The 21,164-nt window shown below is 45.1% G+C and overlaps 1 protein-coding gene across 1 annotated transcript in view; it reads right to left on the reverse strand.

The window, feature by feature from the left end:
• LOC147659640 (von Willebrand factor A domain-containing protein 8-like) overlaps window positions 1-21,164 on the reverse strand; it is a gene marked incomplete at its 5' end in the record, with an annotated part of 1,204,277 nt that overhangs the window by 744,908 nt on the left and 438,205 nt on the right. Inside the window, 2 exons of the mRNA XM_086951584.1 lie at window positions 9,267-9,402; window positions 15,724-15,799. Coding sequence (XP_086807710.1) covers window positions 9,267-9,402; window positions 15,724-15,799 — 212 coding nt within the window. The remainder of the gene's footprint in view (window positions 1-9,266; window positions 9,403-15,723; window positions 15,800-21,164) is intronic.

The following is a 21,164-nucleotide window of genomic DNA, read 5'->3' on the forward strand; positions in this document are numbered from 1 at the left end:
GAAGAGGATGATCTGGGTGTTGTCTCATCTGTTGAGCTCTGGGCAACTGAAGAGCATGCGCTAAAAATGGCACCCTTAGTCGGCACAGGAAAAATGGTAGCCCCACTAAACCAGGGACGTCTTAACAGCATTATAGGCCCCTGGGCTAAGCAGTGCACTTAGCCCTGTCTAAACATCCACTCACAGGAATAATAATGTTTACGGAAAACTTGCGTAAAATTATGGTCTGCAAGGGGCCCCTATGACCGTGGGGGCGCCTATGCCCGTGGGGCCCCCGGGCAACTGCCCAGCATGCCCATATGTTAAGACGGCACAGCACTAAACAACTCCTTTCACTATCAGCCGGAGGACAGAGGAGTGAAAAATTAAAAACAGTGAGTGTGAGGCAAGCGGAATAAAATCTATACCTCAAAAGCCTCCCAACAGCCAATATAAACAACTGCAACCGAAATTAAAATAAACAGCAAACAAAAATATACCCGTCAGAGAATTTATTTTAAAAATAAAGTGCTAGTGTGCTAATGTATCAGGAAATGTTTAGGCATGTTAAATTGCTTTTTCTAAATTTTGTGCATCACCTATGGCTTTCTAGATAGGTTTAGTCAAAGTACATTGAAGAATGCACAATTCTGCCACAATTTCTCAAAGCTGTCTTGGAGCGAGGAAATCCCGTGTGAGCATATGGCTTGCTTGGTAAACTATGATAGTACTGGAAGACGTCTTAAGTGCTCAATCAGAAGCTATTGATTTTTAACAAGTCTATGTCCAAATTGCAGTAAAATGCACTGTTTGTCCCATTTTTTACTAAATGTGTTTGGGGCGATACCCCACATACCCCTGCGGGGTAGTCGGGCTCACTCAGTGCAATTCATGGCAAGTATAAACGTCACAGGCCAGCCGCTACTGCATGTATCTGGCCCTGAATGTTATTTAATCATTTCCTGAAAGTTAAGAATTAAACTAAAACCAATTACATTTCACTGTTCATAATATCCAATTAACTGATAACGTCACTGTAGCAAAGATGGAAAAGTGGGTGACCCAAAATAAGTATTATGTAAAACTGCAAGTTCAAAAATATTATGACAAATGCCTTGAAGCTACATTAAAAGAAACAGCACAGGCCAGAAAAAAAGATACATTAGCAGTCTTTAATTTAATGCCAAATCGTGTGTTCCTCATTTCTGTAATTTTTTTTTATGTAAACCAAAATAGTTAAGTAAACCGGTTCTCACATTTTATGCATTCCTATGGATTGAATTAACGTGTTTTTCAAGTTTCCAGCAACTGCAGTGTGAAGTCAGGGGACTGATTTCCCGTCACATATGTAACTGGTTCAATGTTGAGACGGGGGCTTGGTATGGGCATGTCGCGGGGATACATATGTTGGGCGATCTCTACAGTGATTGGATTCTTCTACCCAGGGAAGAGCTCATGGCGGATACTGGTCTACCCCAGGGACAGTTTCTACTCTAAACCTCCATAAGTAGATCCCTGACAGCACGCTGGGGTGACATACAACAAGACCCAGACATGCACCTAATGATAAAATACAGGCATGTAATAGGCGACAGCAGCCATCTGGTCTGTAGACTTGCAAGCTCCCTGAGCACTCATACTGCTACTTCCCTGACAACGCTATGGCAGCGTTCAGATGCCAACCTGAGTAGAACACACACCGATTAGGAGTGGCAGCATATCGTGGAGTACCATTAGGCGGTGCCCTGTAATGCCCACTTTTGCCTTATACAGTGTTACGTGCTCCACAGGGCATACATCACTCCACAAATAATCAAAAGTAAATTTCACTGCACAGATGCTACACAATAGATGCAGACTTCCTTCACATGATCTGGGCGTGTCGTCCCTCTCCCACTACTGAAGCATGGTCACAAACCACCTAGCCAGATGCACGGAACACACTAGATGACTGGGGAGTTTGCCTACTAGGCCAGCTGCGTCGCACCAAGAAAGAGGGCCTCGCTCGGTTCATTGATCTGGCAAAAATAATCGCTAAGCGCCAGATCACGCAAAAATATAAAAATAAAAATACCCTGATCCTCCCCCTCTCCATGACCGCATGGGCACAGACAGAAAGCAGGACCCTGCGCAGAGAGGATGCTAAGGGGCTGTAAAAATACCCCATAGAAGCCACGTGGGACGCCCAACTGGTGAAATACCAGGATGCCATACAGGATGGGGATCGCCCCATCACACCGAAACATGGGGCACCAACCAGCTGTCCCATGTAGCCAACAGAAGTGTACAACATGGCAAGCACCAAACAAACAAGCATTTGCACACTGTTCTACGATGCTACGCCTGACCCATGAAGACAAGTGCAGACTGGATCCATTAACATTAATAGGTTAAAAAGGTTTTATCTGTTAACATGTGTTCCTGAATCCGCACCATTTGTGTTCATGCTAGACATCCTATTGCGTCGAAATATGGACCTATGGATCCTGTGGTATGACGAAGAGTTGAACAATAGTTGTTTTATTACGGTTATCACATGGCCCGGTCTGGCCCTTGCAGGCATTGGCAAACCCCCCGTGCGCTGCACGGGTGGGGGCCGGATTTGGGCCCCTGGGGACATATTTTGTTACAGTGCGCCTTTGCTGACCAGCTGCAAAATCGGCCCTGTAACAAAATCGGCCGAAAACCGGCCCCGGCAAAGAGCGCGGTCGCGCCCCCCCTCCCCCGAGGAGGAAAGGGGGGCCGGCCGAGCACTTTGACAAGGCCGGTTTTGGTTCCCAGTCCGGCCCTGGTTCAATGTGATCAGTATATCCAGCTTCTTATGTTTGTATATCGAGATACAATGTATTGTATACACGAAGAAAAGAGAAAAAAGTGTTTAAAAAGGGCCTTGGTAAATATTGATTAAGATCTTAGAACCAAAACCGGCCGGTACTTATTATTCAGTAACCATAAGTTAACCATAAAAAAACTTGTTTTAATGGAACTTAGTCTATCTGCAAAAAATTCACTCCACAGCAATTCTATGTCTATTTCCAAAGTAAACCTCTTTGCATTTGTTAAACTAATCAGTGAGTTTTATAAAAATTGTCTTCGATTTTGGAACAAGGTTGGCTAAGGTGTTACCAATTTGTTTCTGATCTTCATCTGGATCAAAAGTTAGAATCCTGGCAACATCCAAGCAAGGATAGACTTAAAGGCCAAGAACCACAGTGATCTATCAAGCATGCACTCCACCCCCCTTCTACTTTCTTGTCCACCTTGTCCAGCAATGTTGACATCTATTTCTACCTTTTCCACAACTCCAGTTCTCAGTTTATTTGTGCCTCAGGGGCAATCGTTCCAATTTCCTTCTTCTGATCTCTTTGGTTATTAGGCTCTCAACTCCAAATTATTTTCCCCTTTGCTGAGCTCTGTCATTTCCTTACAGCAACTGACCTCAAGCGGTTCATACCTAGCCAACTATGACTTCTCTTTTGACTGCCATCTGTTGGCTCTTGATATGCATCCCTTCATCCAGCTACACTGTTTGGTTGCAATCACTAGAGTTTTCTCTTCACCTCTCACGTCATTCTGGAATCTCTACTTCTCAAACTTGCTCCTTTCTTCCACAATATGAAATGTGTGCCCGTGAGCCCTACTATACAACTCCCAACGTTTGAAGCCAGAAAAGATAATTTTTTTGGTGAGAGGGTGGGCGTCAGGATTCTGACATCTTGCCAAAAGGTGGGGTTAACGAGGGCCCTAAGGTGTCCTACTCTGTCACTGATTTATCACAGAATCCTCTCTGGCACATCACTCCCCATAGGACTGCGGTCCTGGTTTCCAAATCACCGTTCTTGTGCGTCATGGTCTATGTACTTCTTTTTGTCCTCAAACCTTACCAAAATCATGTCCTGGAGGTAGAGCCTTGTGATTTATCATGGTTCTTGGTCCCTATGGATATATATATATGCTTTCTGGACTTTCCTTGATGTCAGCTTAGATTCATATATCCGTTCCTGGTTTCACTTTTCCTACTCTTATCCCTTCTGGTTTTTCTAGTCTATTGTTCCATCTGGTGCAAAAGCAGTGCAGAGAGCATCACCAAGAGCTTACCAAAGAGTTTAATCACTCAGGCCAGGAAGGAGTGCTACACACGCTGCCAGATTGTGCATTGTTCAGCAATGCGTACAGCTCCGGACTAGGCATTTTCGCCACATGAACTGTTCTGGCATCTCCACCCTATGGAAATATGGAAGAGTGTTTCATGCGCCAAATGGAATATGGATTATAAAGGGCGGCATAGGGACTACAAAAATCAGTGGGGTGCATAGGATGTCAAACTTGGCTTTCTTTGTTTGGTTAACTAACACCATAAATGACAGGAAAGGGACATGGACAAACCTTATAAACAGGCCTTTCCAAGATGGTGGTCTGTCAGTAGGATGTTTTACATGGTTCCCAAAACAAGACGTACTAAAGCTTTTTCCTGCGATGTTAGTTCCATTTTGATGCATATGTAAAGAAGGCAATCGCGAGGTGAAGATGCATCACATTCCCTAATTTTTCATCACATTTTTTGGACCTTTTACTACAATTTTTGTTTCTGATTTTTTCCATCTAGCAATTGCAACTTCTGCAGGATGTGAATCCAGGTTATTTTACCCGGCTCTTTTCTTGCCTATGACATCAGTGCGAGTTTGGTGCCTTGCTGATCACTTCCCGTTTATCTTCAGATACAATCAAGCGCTACAAGATTGTTGTGTACCCGGTTTTGTACTCTTTGTGTTTTTTTCTGATAACTGGGAACCTCCTAAGGAGACGATTAGCATTGCGCACGTACACTATTCTGTGCAGTGTTGCACCATGGCACCTGGGAGCAGTAGCTCTTTCCTATGGCAATTAAGAAGTGGATTTCTCAAGTCCACTCATTAATGCCCAAAGCTGCCTTCCTTCTCAAGGTGGAGCTCTGATTCTTTCTCACTGTTCCAGTGCTCAACCATTGAGCTGACAGTTATTTTATCTCTTTGAGCTCGGTGCTTGCAACCGTCTTACTGTGAGATTGTGTGTCAACTTCGTCTGACTTACTGCTCTGTTTGATACCTTGTTCATGGTTTCTGCGTGCTTTGTACTTTTATTGACACTTGATATGTCAGTAACGGTCTTGCTTTTTTAGTTTATCTATCCCTCTCTCTGTTCTCTGATTCTGCAGTAACCTCAGTAATGTTCTTGTCTGTATGCAGATTCCTTGTCCTGTATTCCAGTGTTTTTGTTCTCTCTATACTTCCAGTTGTGTTCTTTAAAAAAAACTTTTTTTATTAATTTGAAAACAGGTGAGTTACATTTCTTTGTATACATTTCAATACAATTACATCCTTCGTACATTTAATAGGAATCAACAGTCATTCGTTCCCATAATATTTCACATATTTTTCCTCATCTCCATCTCCTTCGTAGGTGATGTACACAGTCCACCTCGGTACACATTCCACTCATTCCATTTTTTATCCCATTTTTTGAGACAACCTCTGGATTTGAACACCTCTTTTTCTGCTATCATACATCTGTCTAATTTCTTAGCCCAACACTTCGGGTGTTCATGTATTCAAGAGTTACATTTTCTTTCGTCATATTACTTGCTCCAGTTACTAATTTAACTCTACTATTTTTATTTTTATTTGTCTTGTCTTCCCAGTTAGGTTAGTATGTCTGCTTTTTCTGTACACTGTAGTGCTTTCCCCATTCCATTTTTGCTAGAATCTTCCCCATCCTTTCCTGGGGCCAGTTTCTGAATTCTTTGTCTTGCTTTGCTCTGCATATCCTTTTTTGTGTCTGTTAAAAAATGTGTTTATGGAGGAGGAGCTACGACGGCAAACAAGATGGCTGCTTAGGTTCCCGGCTCCGCCGATCTCCGTATTCCGCCGCAAGATCCTGTACGATATCCTGACCTCACGCCCAGCCCCTGCTTGTATGAAGCGTTCATCACTCCGATGGCGAAATCCCGACGTTTTTATCTGCTGATTTAACGAACTTACACCGTGTTGAAAATTGTGGCCTGTTCCGACGGTGAAGCCGGGGCCTCGAGTATCCGCAAGGCTGGGCTGCAGTTCAACAACATCGGCTGGGGACCTTGGCAGGGTCCGGTCGATCGTATTGGAATCTTCACCTATGCCCGAATTTGGTGGCGATTGTCTTCCTATCTCAGCATTGAGAAAGAGGTGACCTGCTTGCTAACTGAAGGTGGGGTTCCCCGTCCCGCGGACCTGGCATAGATTTCTGCGGGGTCTCTGCGGGTCGGGACCCCGGCCAGCGGTGTTCCGCCGAGTCACCGCGGCTGTGGATAACGGCGAGTCACCGTTTACGCTTGCCCTCTTTGATCCTGTTCGCCCCACCTGGAAATGCCAGTTTCACCCGGGAAGCTGATTGAGACTGGTACCGGACTTGATAAAATGGATCAAACGACTTTAGGGCTGACGTTAAGATCGATACTGTCGGAACTTTGGGCGTTTCACTCGCAAATGGATGAGTCCTTAACTAAAATGAATGCATGCCTAACTGGGATTCTGCTCGAGGCCCCGGACCGTGCCCTACGGTTGAATCAGCATTCTACAGCCGTTCATGCAGCGGCCATTTTGCCTTTGTGTGAGGAACCTGTGAGGGAACAAGTAGAGAAGCGAATATTCGAACCAATGGATGGCGCTCTGGAAGATTGTGTCCCCGAGGCCGTGAGTGTGTCATGGTACCTTACATCGTCATTGACTTTGGAAGTATCGTGTGGCCCCCCACCCCCCCCCCCCGAGACCTGTGCCATAGACTCTCCCCTCATCGTGTGGTGGTCTCTTCCTCCTTTGGAGATTCTACGATCCCGAGACGAGAAACATCGCAACGGCCCAGCGCGGGGAAGGACACTTTTAGTGCTTGAACTTTTAGTAGAGTTATCAGCTACAAGTGGTAATGGCTTGACTTTCGATGGCTTCAGTCTCATTTATGACTTGTATGTGTGCTCAAGGGTCTCGCTGGGGAGGGTCCGTGTGCTGGTTCGGAAGGGTCAGGGTTAAGTTCATTACATCGGGATGATTTGGAACTACTGTTATTAGCGCCTGAATCGCAACTGTTTGAATAATAAGGCTGGGCGGTGTATCACGGTACCCCCTGTGGTCCTTTGTAAGAGTAGCTCGACATCCGTCCTTCGCTACAGGGGGTATCTGGGTTGGGCGGGGGGACTAGGGGTCGGGAACAACATATGACCATGCCCTCCCCCACTCTTTTTCTTCTTTCCCTTCTTGTAGGGTTTAGGTTAGTAGGCGACAGGCACGCTGCTAGTGGGGTTAGGCTATAGCCATCGGCAGGGGTGCAGGGTGGGAGGTTGGAGGTTTATTTTGCCTTTCTTATTTTCTATGGCCTTTCTTTTCTCCCTTCCCTTTATTCCTTTGGATCAGTATGGTTAGTGCTCTATTTTGCCTTATCGAGAACTGGTATTTAGTGCCTTGGATTTACGTCCGGCCCCCCCCTGGGTGGGCAGGCCCTGAGTACTGGCGTCTACGGAAATGTATATTGTACTGTTGTGATCTCTGAATCGTAAGTCTTAACGCCGTAGTCCCATGTATGGTTCTTTTATCTACATATCCTGATTTCCTGGCCTGTCCCCCGTGTCCTATTGTTCATATTGTATGGCACCTGATCCGTTTATTTAAATAATATAAAATGAAACCTTTATTATCTCCTGTAATGTATCAATGCGTATTAGTACAAGATCCATTCTTAATCGCTGCCGTACCTCAGGGGTGTCGGCTGAGGAGCTGTGTTAAATACTGATAAATCAGGTTTCACTTTTGTTTAGCGGCCGGCCCCCGTGGTTGTAGGCCCATACTTGTACCTTATGAATGCTGCAATAAAGATTTAAAAAAAAAAATGTGTTTATTATCATCAAAGCGTGGTAGTGAGTCCTGAGGCTTTGTTCCTCATGCGCCGAGACTCACTTAGTGCTTGTCTTCCATAAAAATAGCAGGGTGTCTCTCAAGTCTCTCCAAGAATGAATGCTACTTGCCTTATTGTGATCTCTTTCGCTTTACAGATAGTTTTCCGCAAAGCGTATGAACTATAATTTATTACAAGAATAACCCAGTTTATGTCCAGTATTTAGACTCACTTAGTGCTTGTCTTCCATAAAAATAGCATGGTGTCTCTCAAGTCTCTCCACGAATGAATGCTACTTGCCTTATTGTGATCTCTTTCGCTTTACAGATAGTTTTCCGCAAAGCGTATGAACTATAATTTATTACAAGAATAACCCAGTTTATGTCCAGTATTTAGATCCCAATGCACTCCAACCTATTCAAGTTTTCTTGCCCTTGTTCTTCCTTGTTTTAGGTAATCTCTTGTGCCAGAAATCAGAGCACCTATCTCGCAGTCAGCCTCCAAGACCTGGTCTCAGCAGGGCTGACAGGGGGACACCTAATGTGCAATAGGCATTGATAAAAAGTAAAACAAAGACAAATGCATACAAAAAGAGCAATGCTGTTGTAAACACAGACATATGGTTCGTGAAGAAGGAGCACTGGTTGGGAACATACTAGGCCTAATCTGTCACTTACTGTTCCACAGGTTCAAATTCCCATTCTTTGCGGCACTGCAGCTCCCATCAGTACCTTTTACTTAGTCATGATCTCTGCTCAATCCAAGCCTTTCCTTCCAGCCGTCCTTTCTGTTTGCCATCTACTGAACTGCCTTTCTTTGACTCCATTCTATGGAACACTCTTGATTTAACAGCACAATTGTGCACACTTTTCTTTCTACTCTACTTAGTTTAGAAGTTCCTTTCTAGAAGTCTATTCCAACAAAATTGTCTCAAGGTTTATAGAGAATGTTGATACTGTCAACCATAGGAAGTAAAAAAACATTTAACTGCAGTTCATATTAAATTGAATAAAGTTCAAGAAGGGAGTTTCACAAGGTACCCTTTTGCACAACATACATTTGGGTCGTTGAATGTTTCGGTTTAAACTCACTCTTAAAAAGAGTTCTTTGTTATCTATGAATCTATGAAAAACAACTACATAAACAATCACTGGTTAATATCAGTCCACTGAGCACTTGGCACAATCGAAACGTATAGTAATAAACAAAATATACTTTAACATCTTCGTTAAACTTCTGTAAAGCGGATTTCCACACACCAAGCTTATGCTACTAAAAATAAAACACAATGAGTGTTTGCACCCTGGGTAAGGATTCTGTTCTAAATGTTAAGATAAAAAAAATGTGAGTAAGTCAACCCTCTAAAAGTTCACCATAAAAGTACTCACTGGCAACAATGCGTCTTCCATCTGACAGAATCATTTCTCCACTTTCTACAAGAGTTTTCAAAACACAAGTCACGTTTGTTGGTGCTTTGTCAGCTTCATCAATAACGAGGATATGCCCCATTTTTACAGCCTTTACCTGAAAAAAGAAAAGAAATCACGGTCTTTTTGCCAATAATCCAAGTTTATCGCTGCATCTGTGGTTTGAAAAACCATAATTCACAAGGATGATTCATACCTCTGAAATATTTTCCAAAATTCACTGACATGACAATTCGAGGATTATTCTATACATTTCATCCAAAGGGAACCCTAGTTCCAGTCTGATTTTCAGATACTTAATCTCCAAGCATGGAAATGTACTGAGATCATGAAACATTCAAACCACTCAGCTGAACTTTCCCATAATCCTTTGTTTAATTACAGGATAACCAGAGCCTGAAAGTTGTAATTGCAGTCCAGGCCTGTTGTTAATTTCATCTTGGAGACAGTAGCCTCAAAATCTTTTACTTCTGCAACTTGATATGCTTTTTAGTATTTATTTATTTATTTATTTTTTAAACTTATAGAGCGCAAACAAATACCACGAATGGTGTCTCGGCGCTAGGCTGACAGAGAGGCAGACAAAGAGGCAACTCCTTTACATTTATTGACTGAATAGCCAGGTCTTCACTTGCTTTCTAAAGATCATCAGTGACGGGCTGCATTTTATTTGATGGGGCAAGGTATTCCAGAGCCTCGAGGCAGCTACCAAGAAGCGTCTGTCTCCCCATGTAACTGTTCTGACCCGTTGAATACAAAGGGATGCAGATGAGGCAGATCTTAAAGTTCTCTTAGGGACATAAACCAGCAGTGATTCCCTAAAAAAGTCAGGTCCTTTGCTGTTCAACGCCTTGTAAATAATGCACAATGCCTTAAATTTGGTTCTTTGTTTCACTGGAAGCCAATGAAGTTGGTAGACAATGTGGGAAATGGGCGCAAACTTAGGAGTTTTGGTCAGGATTCGTGCAGCAGCGTTCTGCACCATTTGTAATTTCTTAAAGACCTGCTCCTGGGCATTCAACAGAAGCCCATTGCAGTAGTCCACCTTGGATAACACCAAGGAGGACATAAGTGTTTTCCCGGCAGACAGGGGAAGGAAAGGTAATAACTTTTTCACTTTGCGTAGCGTGTAAAAGGAGGAGGACACCACTGCATTAGCATGATTGGTGAAACTTAGTTTGCTGTCAAACAACACTCCTAAGTTTCTCACCTTCGAAACTAGAGTAGGTGGATTACCCATTTCTGGTGGCCACCAGACCGGGGACCAAGCTGGTTTTAGGTCTCCAAACACCATTACCTCGGTCTTATCGGTGTTTAGTTTTAGACAATTACTGTCCATCCAGTGACTAATGGCTCTCATGCCTATCTGAAAGTTGGCCGCTACCTCACTCCCGTTTTTATGCACTGCTAACACCAACTGAGTGTCGTCGGCATATGAAGTCACTCCCATTCCATGGATTTTAATGACCCTCGCCAAGTCCGACACATAGATGTTAAAAAGTGTCGGACTTAGCGAGGATCCCTGGGGGACTCCACAAGGCAGCACAAATGTAGGTGAATAAAAATTCCCCATCCTTACCGACTGTTCTCTGTTAGACAGAAAAGAGACCAGGAGCTCCACAGCTTTACCCTGTATGCCCATAGCTGTGACACGGTCGATCAAGATGTTATGATCGACCGTGTCAAAGGCCGCCGAGAGATCCAGCAAGATCAGGATTGCCGTGCCACCCTGGTCCATGATCTGTCTGATCTCTTCGGAAGCCTTTATAAGCGCCGTCTCCGTTCCATGGCCTCTCCTAAACCCGAACTGGGTGTTATCTAGCAGGTTGTTGTGATCAATGTAACTGGCCAGCTGTTTATTTATAACTTTTTCAAGTATTTTGGATGGAAAAGGGAGGGCTGCTATAGGGCGATAACTTTTTAATTCCAAGGTGTTCAGAGTGGGTTTCTTTAGCAGTGGCTTTATTATGGCAGTTTTCCATTTTTGAGGATAAATACCTGATTCGCAAATAGTACTGCAGATATTCTCCAAAATTGGAGCTACTACCTCGGTTGTTGATTTAATGATGGTCGGTGGGCAGGGATCCAAAGGGGAACCCGACATAGTTGTTTTGATAAGATCTTTTATTTCTGAAAGTGATGGAGGGATGAATTCATTCAGAGAAGAGGATATGAACTGTGCGTTCTTGTGGCTCTCTGATGGTTCCCCCATTATATTATTGTTGAATTTATTGAAGATTTCTGTGACCTTTGTCCTGAAAAAATCAGCCATCTGATTACAGAACTCTTGTGTAACATCTGTAGTATTTGCTGTTGGTATATTTGTTAATGTTGCCACTACCTGGTATAATTGTTTACTGGAATTCTGGGCTTTTTCTATCTGTTCGGTAAAATATTTGCTCGTTTCCAGTCTTAACAGCTTCCTGTAGACTGATAATGCTTGTTTGTATTTCTCTTTATCATTGTTGTCGTAGTTGATTCGCCAGCACCTTTCTAGATTGCGGCATTTCTGTCTTTCTAATCTTAAAGTTTCGGAGAACCAAGGGGCTGATGGTGTTGCGCGATTTGGGCGCAATTTCTTAAAAGGCGCTACTTGATTAAATGTATCTGTAAGCCATTGGTTATAGTTATTTGCTGCCAGTTGAGGGTCTGGCGTTCTAGATGGTTTGTTATTTTCCAATTTCTCAGATAGTGTCTTTATATCTATATTTTTCCAGTCCCTGCACGTTCTAAGTTGCTTTTTGGCCGAATGTTGATTTTTATAATTTTTAACACGGACGTGAAAGACCACCACTGCATGGTCTGACCATACAATAGGGACAACAGTGGGGGAAGTAATGGCCTGGTTATTTGTAAATAGGCCATCAAGAACATGACCTGCTTTGTGCGTGGCTGTAGTGACTAGCTGGTTTAGGCCAACGGCCTTAAAATCCTCAGTAAGGCTCAGTGTGTCTTTATCTGCTGTTTCTTCTAAATGAAAATTAAAATCTCCTAGTATAGTATAATCAGAGGCTTCTGCCACTGGTTCTAATAAAGTGCTAATAGATTGGAGAAAAGGCATTCTAGCAGCTGGGGGACGATAGAGCAGAACTCCATTAAACATTTGAATGAGAGATAGAGTGATGGAAAAGGCTAATGTTTCTGCAGGAATGTTATCTAGTGTCCCTGTTTTTAGTGCTAGTTCTAGCCGTAAAATAATAGCAAGGCCACCCCCTTTTTTTCCTGTCGGTCTATCTTGTCTAGTGATATAGTAGCCTTCCGGGATGGCTGCCACAAGGTCAGGGTCAGAAGCCAGATCGGCCCATGTCTCTGTTATAAACAGAATATCTAATTTGTGTGCCGAAATTAATTCGGCCACATCTTCTCTATGTTTACACATAGATCTGGCATTCACCAGTGCGCATTTAATGCGTGTAGTCGCGTAACTAGAAGCTCCTGATATCAATGGTATCTGTGTGAGGGAACCGGTTGCTTTAAAATTACAGTTTGGGCAGATTATATGTGACATGTTAGAGCACTCTGCTAAATTAAAATGTGGGCATTCTTTCAGAAACATAGTGTTTTTTATGTCTAGCAGGTCAGAGAAAGTATATTTCAGGAACTTACTAGACTGGCGAGATACCCGGCCAGGGGAAGGGGCGCTGGGCGCGGGTCCAGCGCGGACTGGCGCAGACTGGCACCCCTTAGGCGCGGCTTTGGCGCGGAGACGGCGTTCCCGCTGCGCTCTACCGCTGCGCTTCCGGGTGGCCATTTTATATCCTGTGCCCCGCCCCCAGCTGTAACACTACCTCCGTTGGGATTGGTGAGCCAGCGCTGAGGCACAGTGGAGCTGACCCTGCCCTCCACACAAACGGCACAGAGCCGCGATGGAACGGGGCTAAGGGTGCAAAGGGCAGAACAATAGTGGTGAGATTTTTAAGTTTAAAAGGACATTAACAAGAATATACAATTCGTACATCAATTGCATCTAGTAAAATACGTTTTTTAAAATCACGCTGAGTTCAGCAATTAAGCATTTCAGACCGGCCTCGATAGCATGCAGAGGAGGGTCCCCTCGCAATCTGCACGAGCTCTTAGCAAACCACACAGATAGCTGCCACCACTCTGCTAGTCAACAGAGCTGCCCAATCCTGCTTTTACTTATATCCTGTGCCCCGCCCCCAGCTGTAACACTACCTCCGTTGGGATTGGTGAGCCAGCGCTGAGGCACAATGGAGCTGACCCTGCCCTCCACACAAACGGCACAGAGCCGCGATGGAACGGGGCTAAGGGTGCAAAGGGTAGAACAATAGTGGTGAGATTTTTAAGTTTAAAAGGACATTAACAAGAATATACAATTCGTACATCAATTGCATCTAGTAAAATACGTTTTTTAAAATCACGCTGAGTTCAGCAATTAAGCATTTCAGACCGGCCTCGATAGCATGCAGAGGAGGGTCCCCTCGCAATCTGCACGAGCTCTTAGCAAACCACACAGAGAGCTGCCACCACTCTGCTAGTCAACAGAGCTGCCCAATCCTGCTTTTACTTATATCCTGTGCCCCGCCCCCAGCTGTAACACTACCTCCGTTGGGATTGGTGAGCCAGCGCTGAGGCACAATGGAGCTGACCCTGCCCTCCACACAAACGGCACAGAGCCGCGATGGAACGGGGCTAAGGGTGCAAAGGGCAGAACAATAGTGGTGAGATTTTTAAGTTTAAAAGGACATTAACAAGAATATACAATTCGTACATCAATTGCATCTAGTAAAATAAGTTTTTTAAAATCACGCTGAGTTCAGCAATTAAGCATTTCAGACCGGCCTCGATAGCATGCAGAGGAGGGTCCCCTCGCAATCTGCACGAGCTCTTAGCAAACCACACAGAGAGCTGCCACCACTCTGCTAGTACAGCAAACCTTTCTTCTACAGAGCCCCATTTTCTAAACAACTTCGCCATTGTATTACTGCAAGCAAACACTGTTGTGCGGTATTTAAGTAATTCTGTGCATATCTTGTAGTGAAAAGATTCAAGCTTGCATTATCTCAGGGGAGGACTCCTATGTTTCACGGGAAGCAGACTCTTTGGGAGGGTGCAGACGGCTATTTTGAAGAACATTTGAAAAGATGTCTGGCACCCTCAATGAGATGGATAGGAAAGTTAACCTCAGTACCAACAAACTAAATCCATGGAAGGTCCCTCTTTTCACCAAATCATCCAAACCATAGAACCGTCCGATGGTAGGCACAGCACCTAGTCTTCTGAGGACCTTGATTTCCAGGACGCTCCCACTACTAGGTTTTCAACTGTACAATAACATGCATGCGAGGTATAAAGAGCCCAGAAGATAATGTAGTTCCCCTTGCCTCAGGACCACTTGAGGCTCTATAGCTACGACCATTACCATTGACAGGATCACTTTGACAGTGAGTAGTGGTTAAGCCCTGCTTCTGCGGTCGAAAAACGTCTGTATGTATGTTAATATTGATACCGAAATATGAAAATGACCACATAAATAGGTCAACAGTGAACACAAACTCCTAAACCTCACTATTCAACTAACAAAGAACCTGGACATAGTAAAAGAAGCCACGTCATACGAGTACCTGTAGAAAATTGGGCACAGAAAGTTGTGTGCCTTCTTAGTAACACCAACTGTAAATGCCTGAGAATAGGTGAAACGGGCAGTGTACCACAATTCTTGAGGAGTGGCCAATTCGGAAGCTGGGCGCATCATGCAGGAGGTATGCCAGAATGATTTGTACATTAAACAGATGGGAAATATATGCAGACACCTATAAACTACTGGCCAAATTCATCTGGCATTTCCATCTTTCATTGTGGGCAAGGACAAGGCCTCTTCTCTATCCAGTTTCACATCTTCCATCAGAGGTTGCAAGGAGGCTGAGAGGTATTGTGGCAAAATCAATGAAAATGCAACCACTTCCTGCCTCCTGAAGCAGGACAAATCGAGGCAAAAAGGCCTAGAAATTCATACAGCACCTTACTTTTGTCCACACTGTCAGCAGGTAAGATGCATGACACCTTACCAGACAAGGGTGTGAGGTGGTGGTTCAGTTTACAACAACAAGCATCATTACTATGTGTACTCATTGATAACCTAAGGGCCTCCTTGTTCAGTCATTATATCATTTCGGATTTTCAGTCTTTATTTTTAGTGAGTTCCAGTGCCATAAGGAAGACTGTAACCATGAAGGAATGTGAATTAAGAGTCTTATTTTCAAATCAACTTTGAAGTGAGTGAAATATTTGAGGTCTTTAAAAGTGATGCTTCACGCATACAAGGGAGCTGGGTTTATCAAGTTTGGAAATTGTCAGTAAATTGAAAGGTGTACACTGAATAACACTGTACAAAGTAGATTGTATAATAAGCCAGCTTCAAAATATACACATTTATGAACATGAATAAAACACTAACCAGTGGCGAGTCTTCATACACAATGAGACCATCTTTCACCGAAGGCTGCAGAGTAAGGCTTTGAACAGTGGTATCTCTGTAGTAAAAAAAAAACGGAATTAAACACAGACTGAGGTATCTTTAGTTATGCACGAGTCACAGATCAGTATGTACGTCTCTTGATTTATGTATTAAATGACAGATTTTGCAAATAAAGGTGATTGGCAAACCCTAGAGGTGATGTCAACTCAACAACAATGTTCCTTAAGGGCTGAGGGTAGGCTACGGCCATCCTGCCACTAGATGTGCAGGCTGTATCAGTAGCGAACACAGTGTTTGAATACCCACCCCCCAAAAGAGTCTCAGCACAGCTATACGAGTCCATTCTGGGAGTTTGAGCACTTATCTATGGTATGGTACTCGAATAATGTTGTCAGAATATCAGCTAACATACATATTGTGTCCTAAATATAGTTTACAAAATGATACCCTTGTTGGAGTTAATAAATGAAATTCTACACCCAAAGAACGAAAGGGCAATATATTTGTAGAACACGTTACTTACCTTCGGTAACGATGTATCTGTAAGAGATATATGTTAGTTATAGAATTCCTACCTTAGAATTACCCACAGGCGTCAGACTGGATCCGGAGAAATTTTTCTCTTAGCAGTGCCCCTGTGTGTCAGTAGGTGGCGTCGGTCGACTCAGTGTCCGCCGCCGGCGTCGTGTTCCCCGGGATGACATTGCTGTGTCCATTTAGACGCTGCCCCTACTTGTTTGACGTCTGTTCTGACAAGACTTTACAAGCAAGAAGCGCAGAGCTATTCAAGACACTTACCACTGGTGCGCTAAACTACGGCCCTGCAAGGGAGTCCCTGTCATTAGAAGTCAGGAATCTATAACTAACATATATCTCTTACAGATACATCGTTACCGAAGGTAAGTAACTTGTTCATCTGAAAGAGACTGTTAGTTATAGATTCCTTACCATAGAATAGATGCCCCAGCAATACCAACCCTGGAGGAGGATTGTCTGCGAACCAACTTCACACCAAAAAGTCCTGGAGGACAGAACAGGCAAAATAGACATCCCTCCGGGCTTGGCTGTCCAGGCAGTAATGTCTGGTGAATGTGTGCAAAGATGCCCACGTGGCCGACTGACAGATATCAATGAGTGGAACTCCACGAGCAAGAGCAGTGGTGGCAGCTGTAGCTCTAGTAGAATGAGCACAGAGCTCCACTGGAGGTTCCTTCATCTGATCTTTGTCTCTCCCAGCTGGCCGCCCCATCCCAGGTGTGACGCATCTGTCACCACTGTGAGGTCTGGTTGGGGAAGGGAGAGGGATCTGCCTCTGACCCAAGTTTGGTTCGTTAACCACCACTGCAGTTGTTGCGCAGTCCCTTCTGAGATCTGGACTAAGTCGGAACGATTGCCCTGATGCTGGGACTTCAGGTACCACTGCAGAGCCGGCATATGCTATCTCTCATGATCCACCAGCAGGATGCAGTAGGCCATGAGGCCCAGCAGCCTCAGGGTCATTCTCACCGAAATCCGGGATAGAGGCCGAAACGTTGGCATCATAGCCTGAATATCCCGGACTCGCTGCTCGGGAGGATAGGCCCGAAACTGCACTGTGTCCAGAACAGCTCAGATGAAAGGGAGAATCTGAGAAGGGGTTAGATGCGACTTCGGCATGTTGATAATGAACCCCAGCGAGGGCAGGAGGTCCACCGTAGTCTGGAGGTGGGACACAGCAGCCTGGGGCAAGCCCTCCTTCAACAGCTAGTCATCGAGATAGGGAAGATTGGAACCCCTAATCTGCGCAGATGAGCTGCGACCACCACCATCACTTTCGTGAACACCCGAGGGGCGCTGGTAAGGTCAAAGGGGAGCACAGTGAACTGAAAATGCGTGTGGCCTACCGTGAACCGCAGGTAGCACCTGTGGGCTGGCAGGATGTGGATGTGAAAATAGGCGTCCTGCCAGTCCAGCACTACCATCCAGTCTCCAGGGTCGAGGGCAGACAGGACCAGAGCCCGAACATCTCCTTCCAGAGGAAGTGGTTGAGGGCACAGAGGTCTAGAATAGGACGCAGGCCTTTGTCCTTCTTGGGAACCGGAAAGTAGCGGGAATAGCAACCACAACCTACTTCTGCCGTAGGAACCCTCTCGATTGCTCCCTTAACCAAGAGAGCCGAAACTTCCTGGCGGAGAAGTGCCAATTGATCCTCCGACATGCGATCCAAAGACGGTGGCATGGATGGTGGCTTGAAAGGGAGGGAGTAGCCCCTTCGGACTATCTGCAAAACCCACCTGTCTGACGTGATGGTGTGCCAGTGGGGGAGATGATGGCGAATCCTGCCGCCCACTAGCTTTTGATGGTCCTGGAAGGTGGGACTAGAAAGGATTGGAGGAAGCTGCAGGGGTGGGAAGGGTGGGCTGGCCCTTTCGTTAGCCCCCAGACCTGCGTCGTTGGATCCCACATCCACAGCTACGCCAGACTGGGTAGATTGCGTGAACCGGTGGCTGGTTCATGGCCAGACATGTTATGGTGCCCCATCCGTAGCCACGAAAGGGACGAAAAGCAGACTCTGGAGGACGAGTCGTCGCTGTGAGGCCCAAGGACCTGGCCGTAGCTCGAGAATCCTAAAGCCCCCCCAGCGCCAAGTCTGCCTTGTCACCAAAAAGGCGACGGCCATCAAAGGGCATGTCCTGCCAGGTTGCCTGGACATCCCCCGAAAAGCCGGATGTCCTCCACCAGGCGTAGAGCCAAAGGACTACCGACCTGGCAATCGTTCTGCACAGTGAGTCGTGGTATCCAGTCCACATCAAATCGTGAATTTGGCTGAGTCTCTCCCATCCGCCACTGCATGGGAGAGAACGGCCCGTGCCGTCTCAGGGCACCGAGGCAACACCGGCGCAGCCGTATTACAGAAATTATGAGAGTATAGGCCTAAGAGGCATGCGATATTCGCGGTACGCAATGCCAAGCTGGAGTAAGAGAACATTCACTTCCCAATGTGATCCAGCTTCTTGGATTCCCTATCTGGGGGAGCAGAAGAGTATGCACCCTTTGATGAAGAGGCTTGGACCACCAAGCTTACTGGGGAAGGGTGTTGGATGAAGAAAACTGGGTTGCCCTGAGCCAGGCGGTGGCAGCGGGCGATCATTTTTTCCACCGGGGGCCCTGTGCTGGGCTTGGATCAGGTGCCCAAAGGACATCAGTGAGGGCTCAGATGAAGTTGCCACCGGTTGAAGCACCTCCGTCAGGAGATTAGTCCTGACTGCCACCAAAGGGAGCTGCAGGCCCAAGGCCTAAGTTGCCCTTCTCACCACCACAGCATAGGACGCTCCCTTCTCCGTAGCCACGGTTGGGGGAGAAAGCATTCCAAGGTCAGGGATCGAGAACGACGCACAGCCTACTGCCAGGCCTCCACAAGCTTTCGGGACCACTCGCGCAAAGACTTGGGATTTATGGCCTGACAGTCGGAGCATGACTTCGGGTCGTGGCCACGCTCCAGGCACCAGAGGCACACAATGTGCGGGTCCGTCATAGACACCAGTTTGTGACAGTCCTTGCAGGGCTTGAAACCAGTCCAACGATGGAACATCCCTTGCGCACCAGGAGTCGAAGACTCAGAAAAAGAAAAAGAAGTCGACCAGAGTTGAGAAAAAAACTGTCAAAAAGTGATTAAAGAGATAGCTCTCTACGGATCTGCGCTAGGCTGGACGGAAAAAGAAAGAATGGTCATCAGCGCACAGGGGCTGTGTCTAAATAGGCACCACAATATTATCTCGGCGACGATGGAAGCCACCTACCGATGCACCGGGGTACGGCTAAGAGAAAAAATTGTCGGGATCCGGTCTCACGCCTGGGGGTAATTCTAAGGTAAGGTATCTATAGCTAACAGTCTCTTTCAGATAATGATATTTAAGACACAATATTTACATCAGATTATATTTTATACAACAGTCCTTGCTCTCTCCAACAGGCTTGCCACATTGGTCAATGGGCCCGATGTACAAACGTTTTGCAAATCAGTAACAAGTAGTAAAATAGTCAGCAATCGGAAAATATGTGAGATGCCACGTTCTCGTAATTCAGCACAGCAAACCAAATATATACTGATTTGGAACATAAATAGCACATCGTACATTTTAATATGCAAATATTCTCAGAGCACGCGATATGCAAATGCAATTTATCATCAAGTGGAAGCAGGTGGTACCCACATATAAAGTATTAACGGAGGACCAGAATGCTACTCCCTCTCAAAATGCAAAGGTGTGAAAAATGTGTTTTTGGGAATCCAACAAAGGCGAAGGAGGAGAGAGCATAAAGGCAAGTGTGTGATGCTGTAAGAGCAATAGGAGAAAATAGATCCCAAATATAGACTCAGAAGGTGGGTCATATTAGAACTAATAGATGACTTGAAACCAATTTTGAGTAGAGACGCCCAGCACAGACAGGAAATTCCTAACCATGTCTAGATTTCCAAAACCTGCTAGCTTAGGGGTGTTACCAAGGCATTTCTGGATCAACATCGAGAATATCTGAGAGCACACTTCCATAGGTTTTCTGATCATTCCTGGATGCTCTTTTACGTACGATACATATGGATGCTTCCTTTCCAAATACCCAATAGGAGTTGGAGGATACAATGGAGCAGTTTTATTCTGTCTCCCATCAGCATCAAACTACCTGTATCACAACACAAAAAGCCAATATTCGCTGATCATAGAGGTGGCATGGAATGCAGAATGCCTGGTCACAGACCGCGTTGCACCACATCCTGGCAGTACCAATGATTTATTTGTGTTCCTCAATTGTGGCTTGTATGAGTATTTAGAAAAAGGAGAGCTTGAAGATGCGTGCCTCTTAGATTAGATTTGAAACATTACCCTCGGAACACAAGTATAAACATATCCTCCGAATATCTAATGGCAAAGCAATTTTTGTAGGTGGCATAACGTACATCATCAAACCATGAATCATGACACAAAACCTACACCCCTCAACACCAGGGAAAAGCAGGTACTAAGTCACTCACAAGAGATCACACTCAGTGGTGGAGAATACAGTTTGAATACGAGATATAGGTGCCTGTACAAAATTGGGGATCTTTGCAGTATGCAACTGAGATACTGTAAGGTCACTGAATGTTTCTCTATCTTGTACCATATAGCAACGTGGAGAGGCTTTCCCCATTAACCCAGACAATGTCTATTCTGATGATGAAGACCAGTAGCCCCATTGACAAACATGCACAAATCCGATGCTACAAGAGCTGCTGAAGGAAGGGAACGTAAAATTACTCAACTAAGAACCACTTCTAAGGTAATTTGCTGAAGCACCGTCTACACATAAGAAACACAGGTACCCGGTCTCAAATATTACCATAGATATCTGATGAGTTGTCTGAAAGTTTCCATTTTATAGACAAACATATTTAAGGTATC

The sequence above is a fragment of the Lissotriton vulgaris genome, unplaced genomic scaffold (genome assembly GCF_964263255.1).
Source record: "Lissotriton vulgaris unplaced genomic scaffold, aLisVul1.2 SCAFFOLD_293, whole genome shotgun sequence".
NCBI lineage: Eukaryota > Metazoa > Chordata > Amphibia > Caudata > Salamandridae > Lissotriton > Lissotriton vulgaris.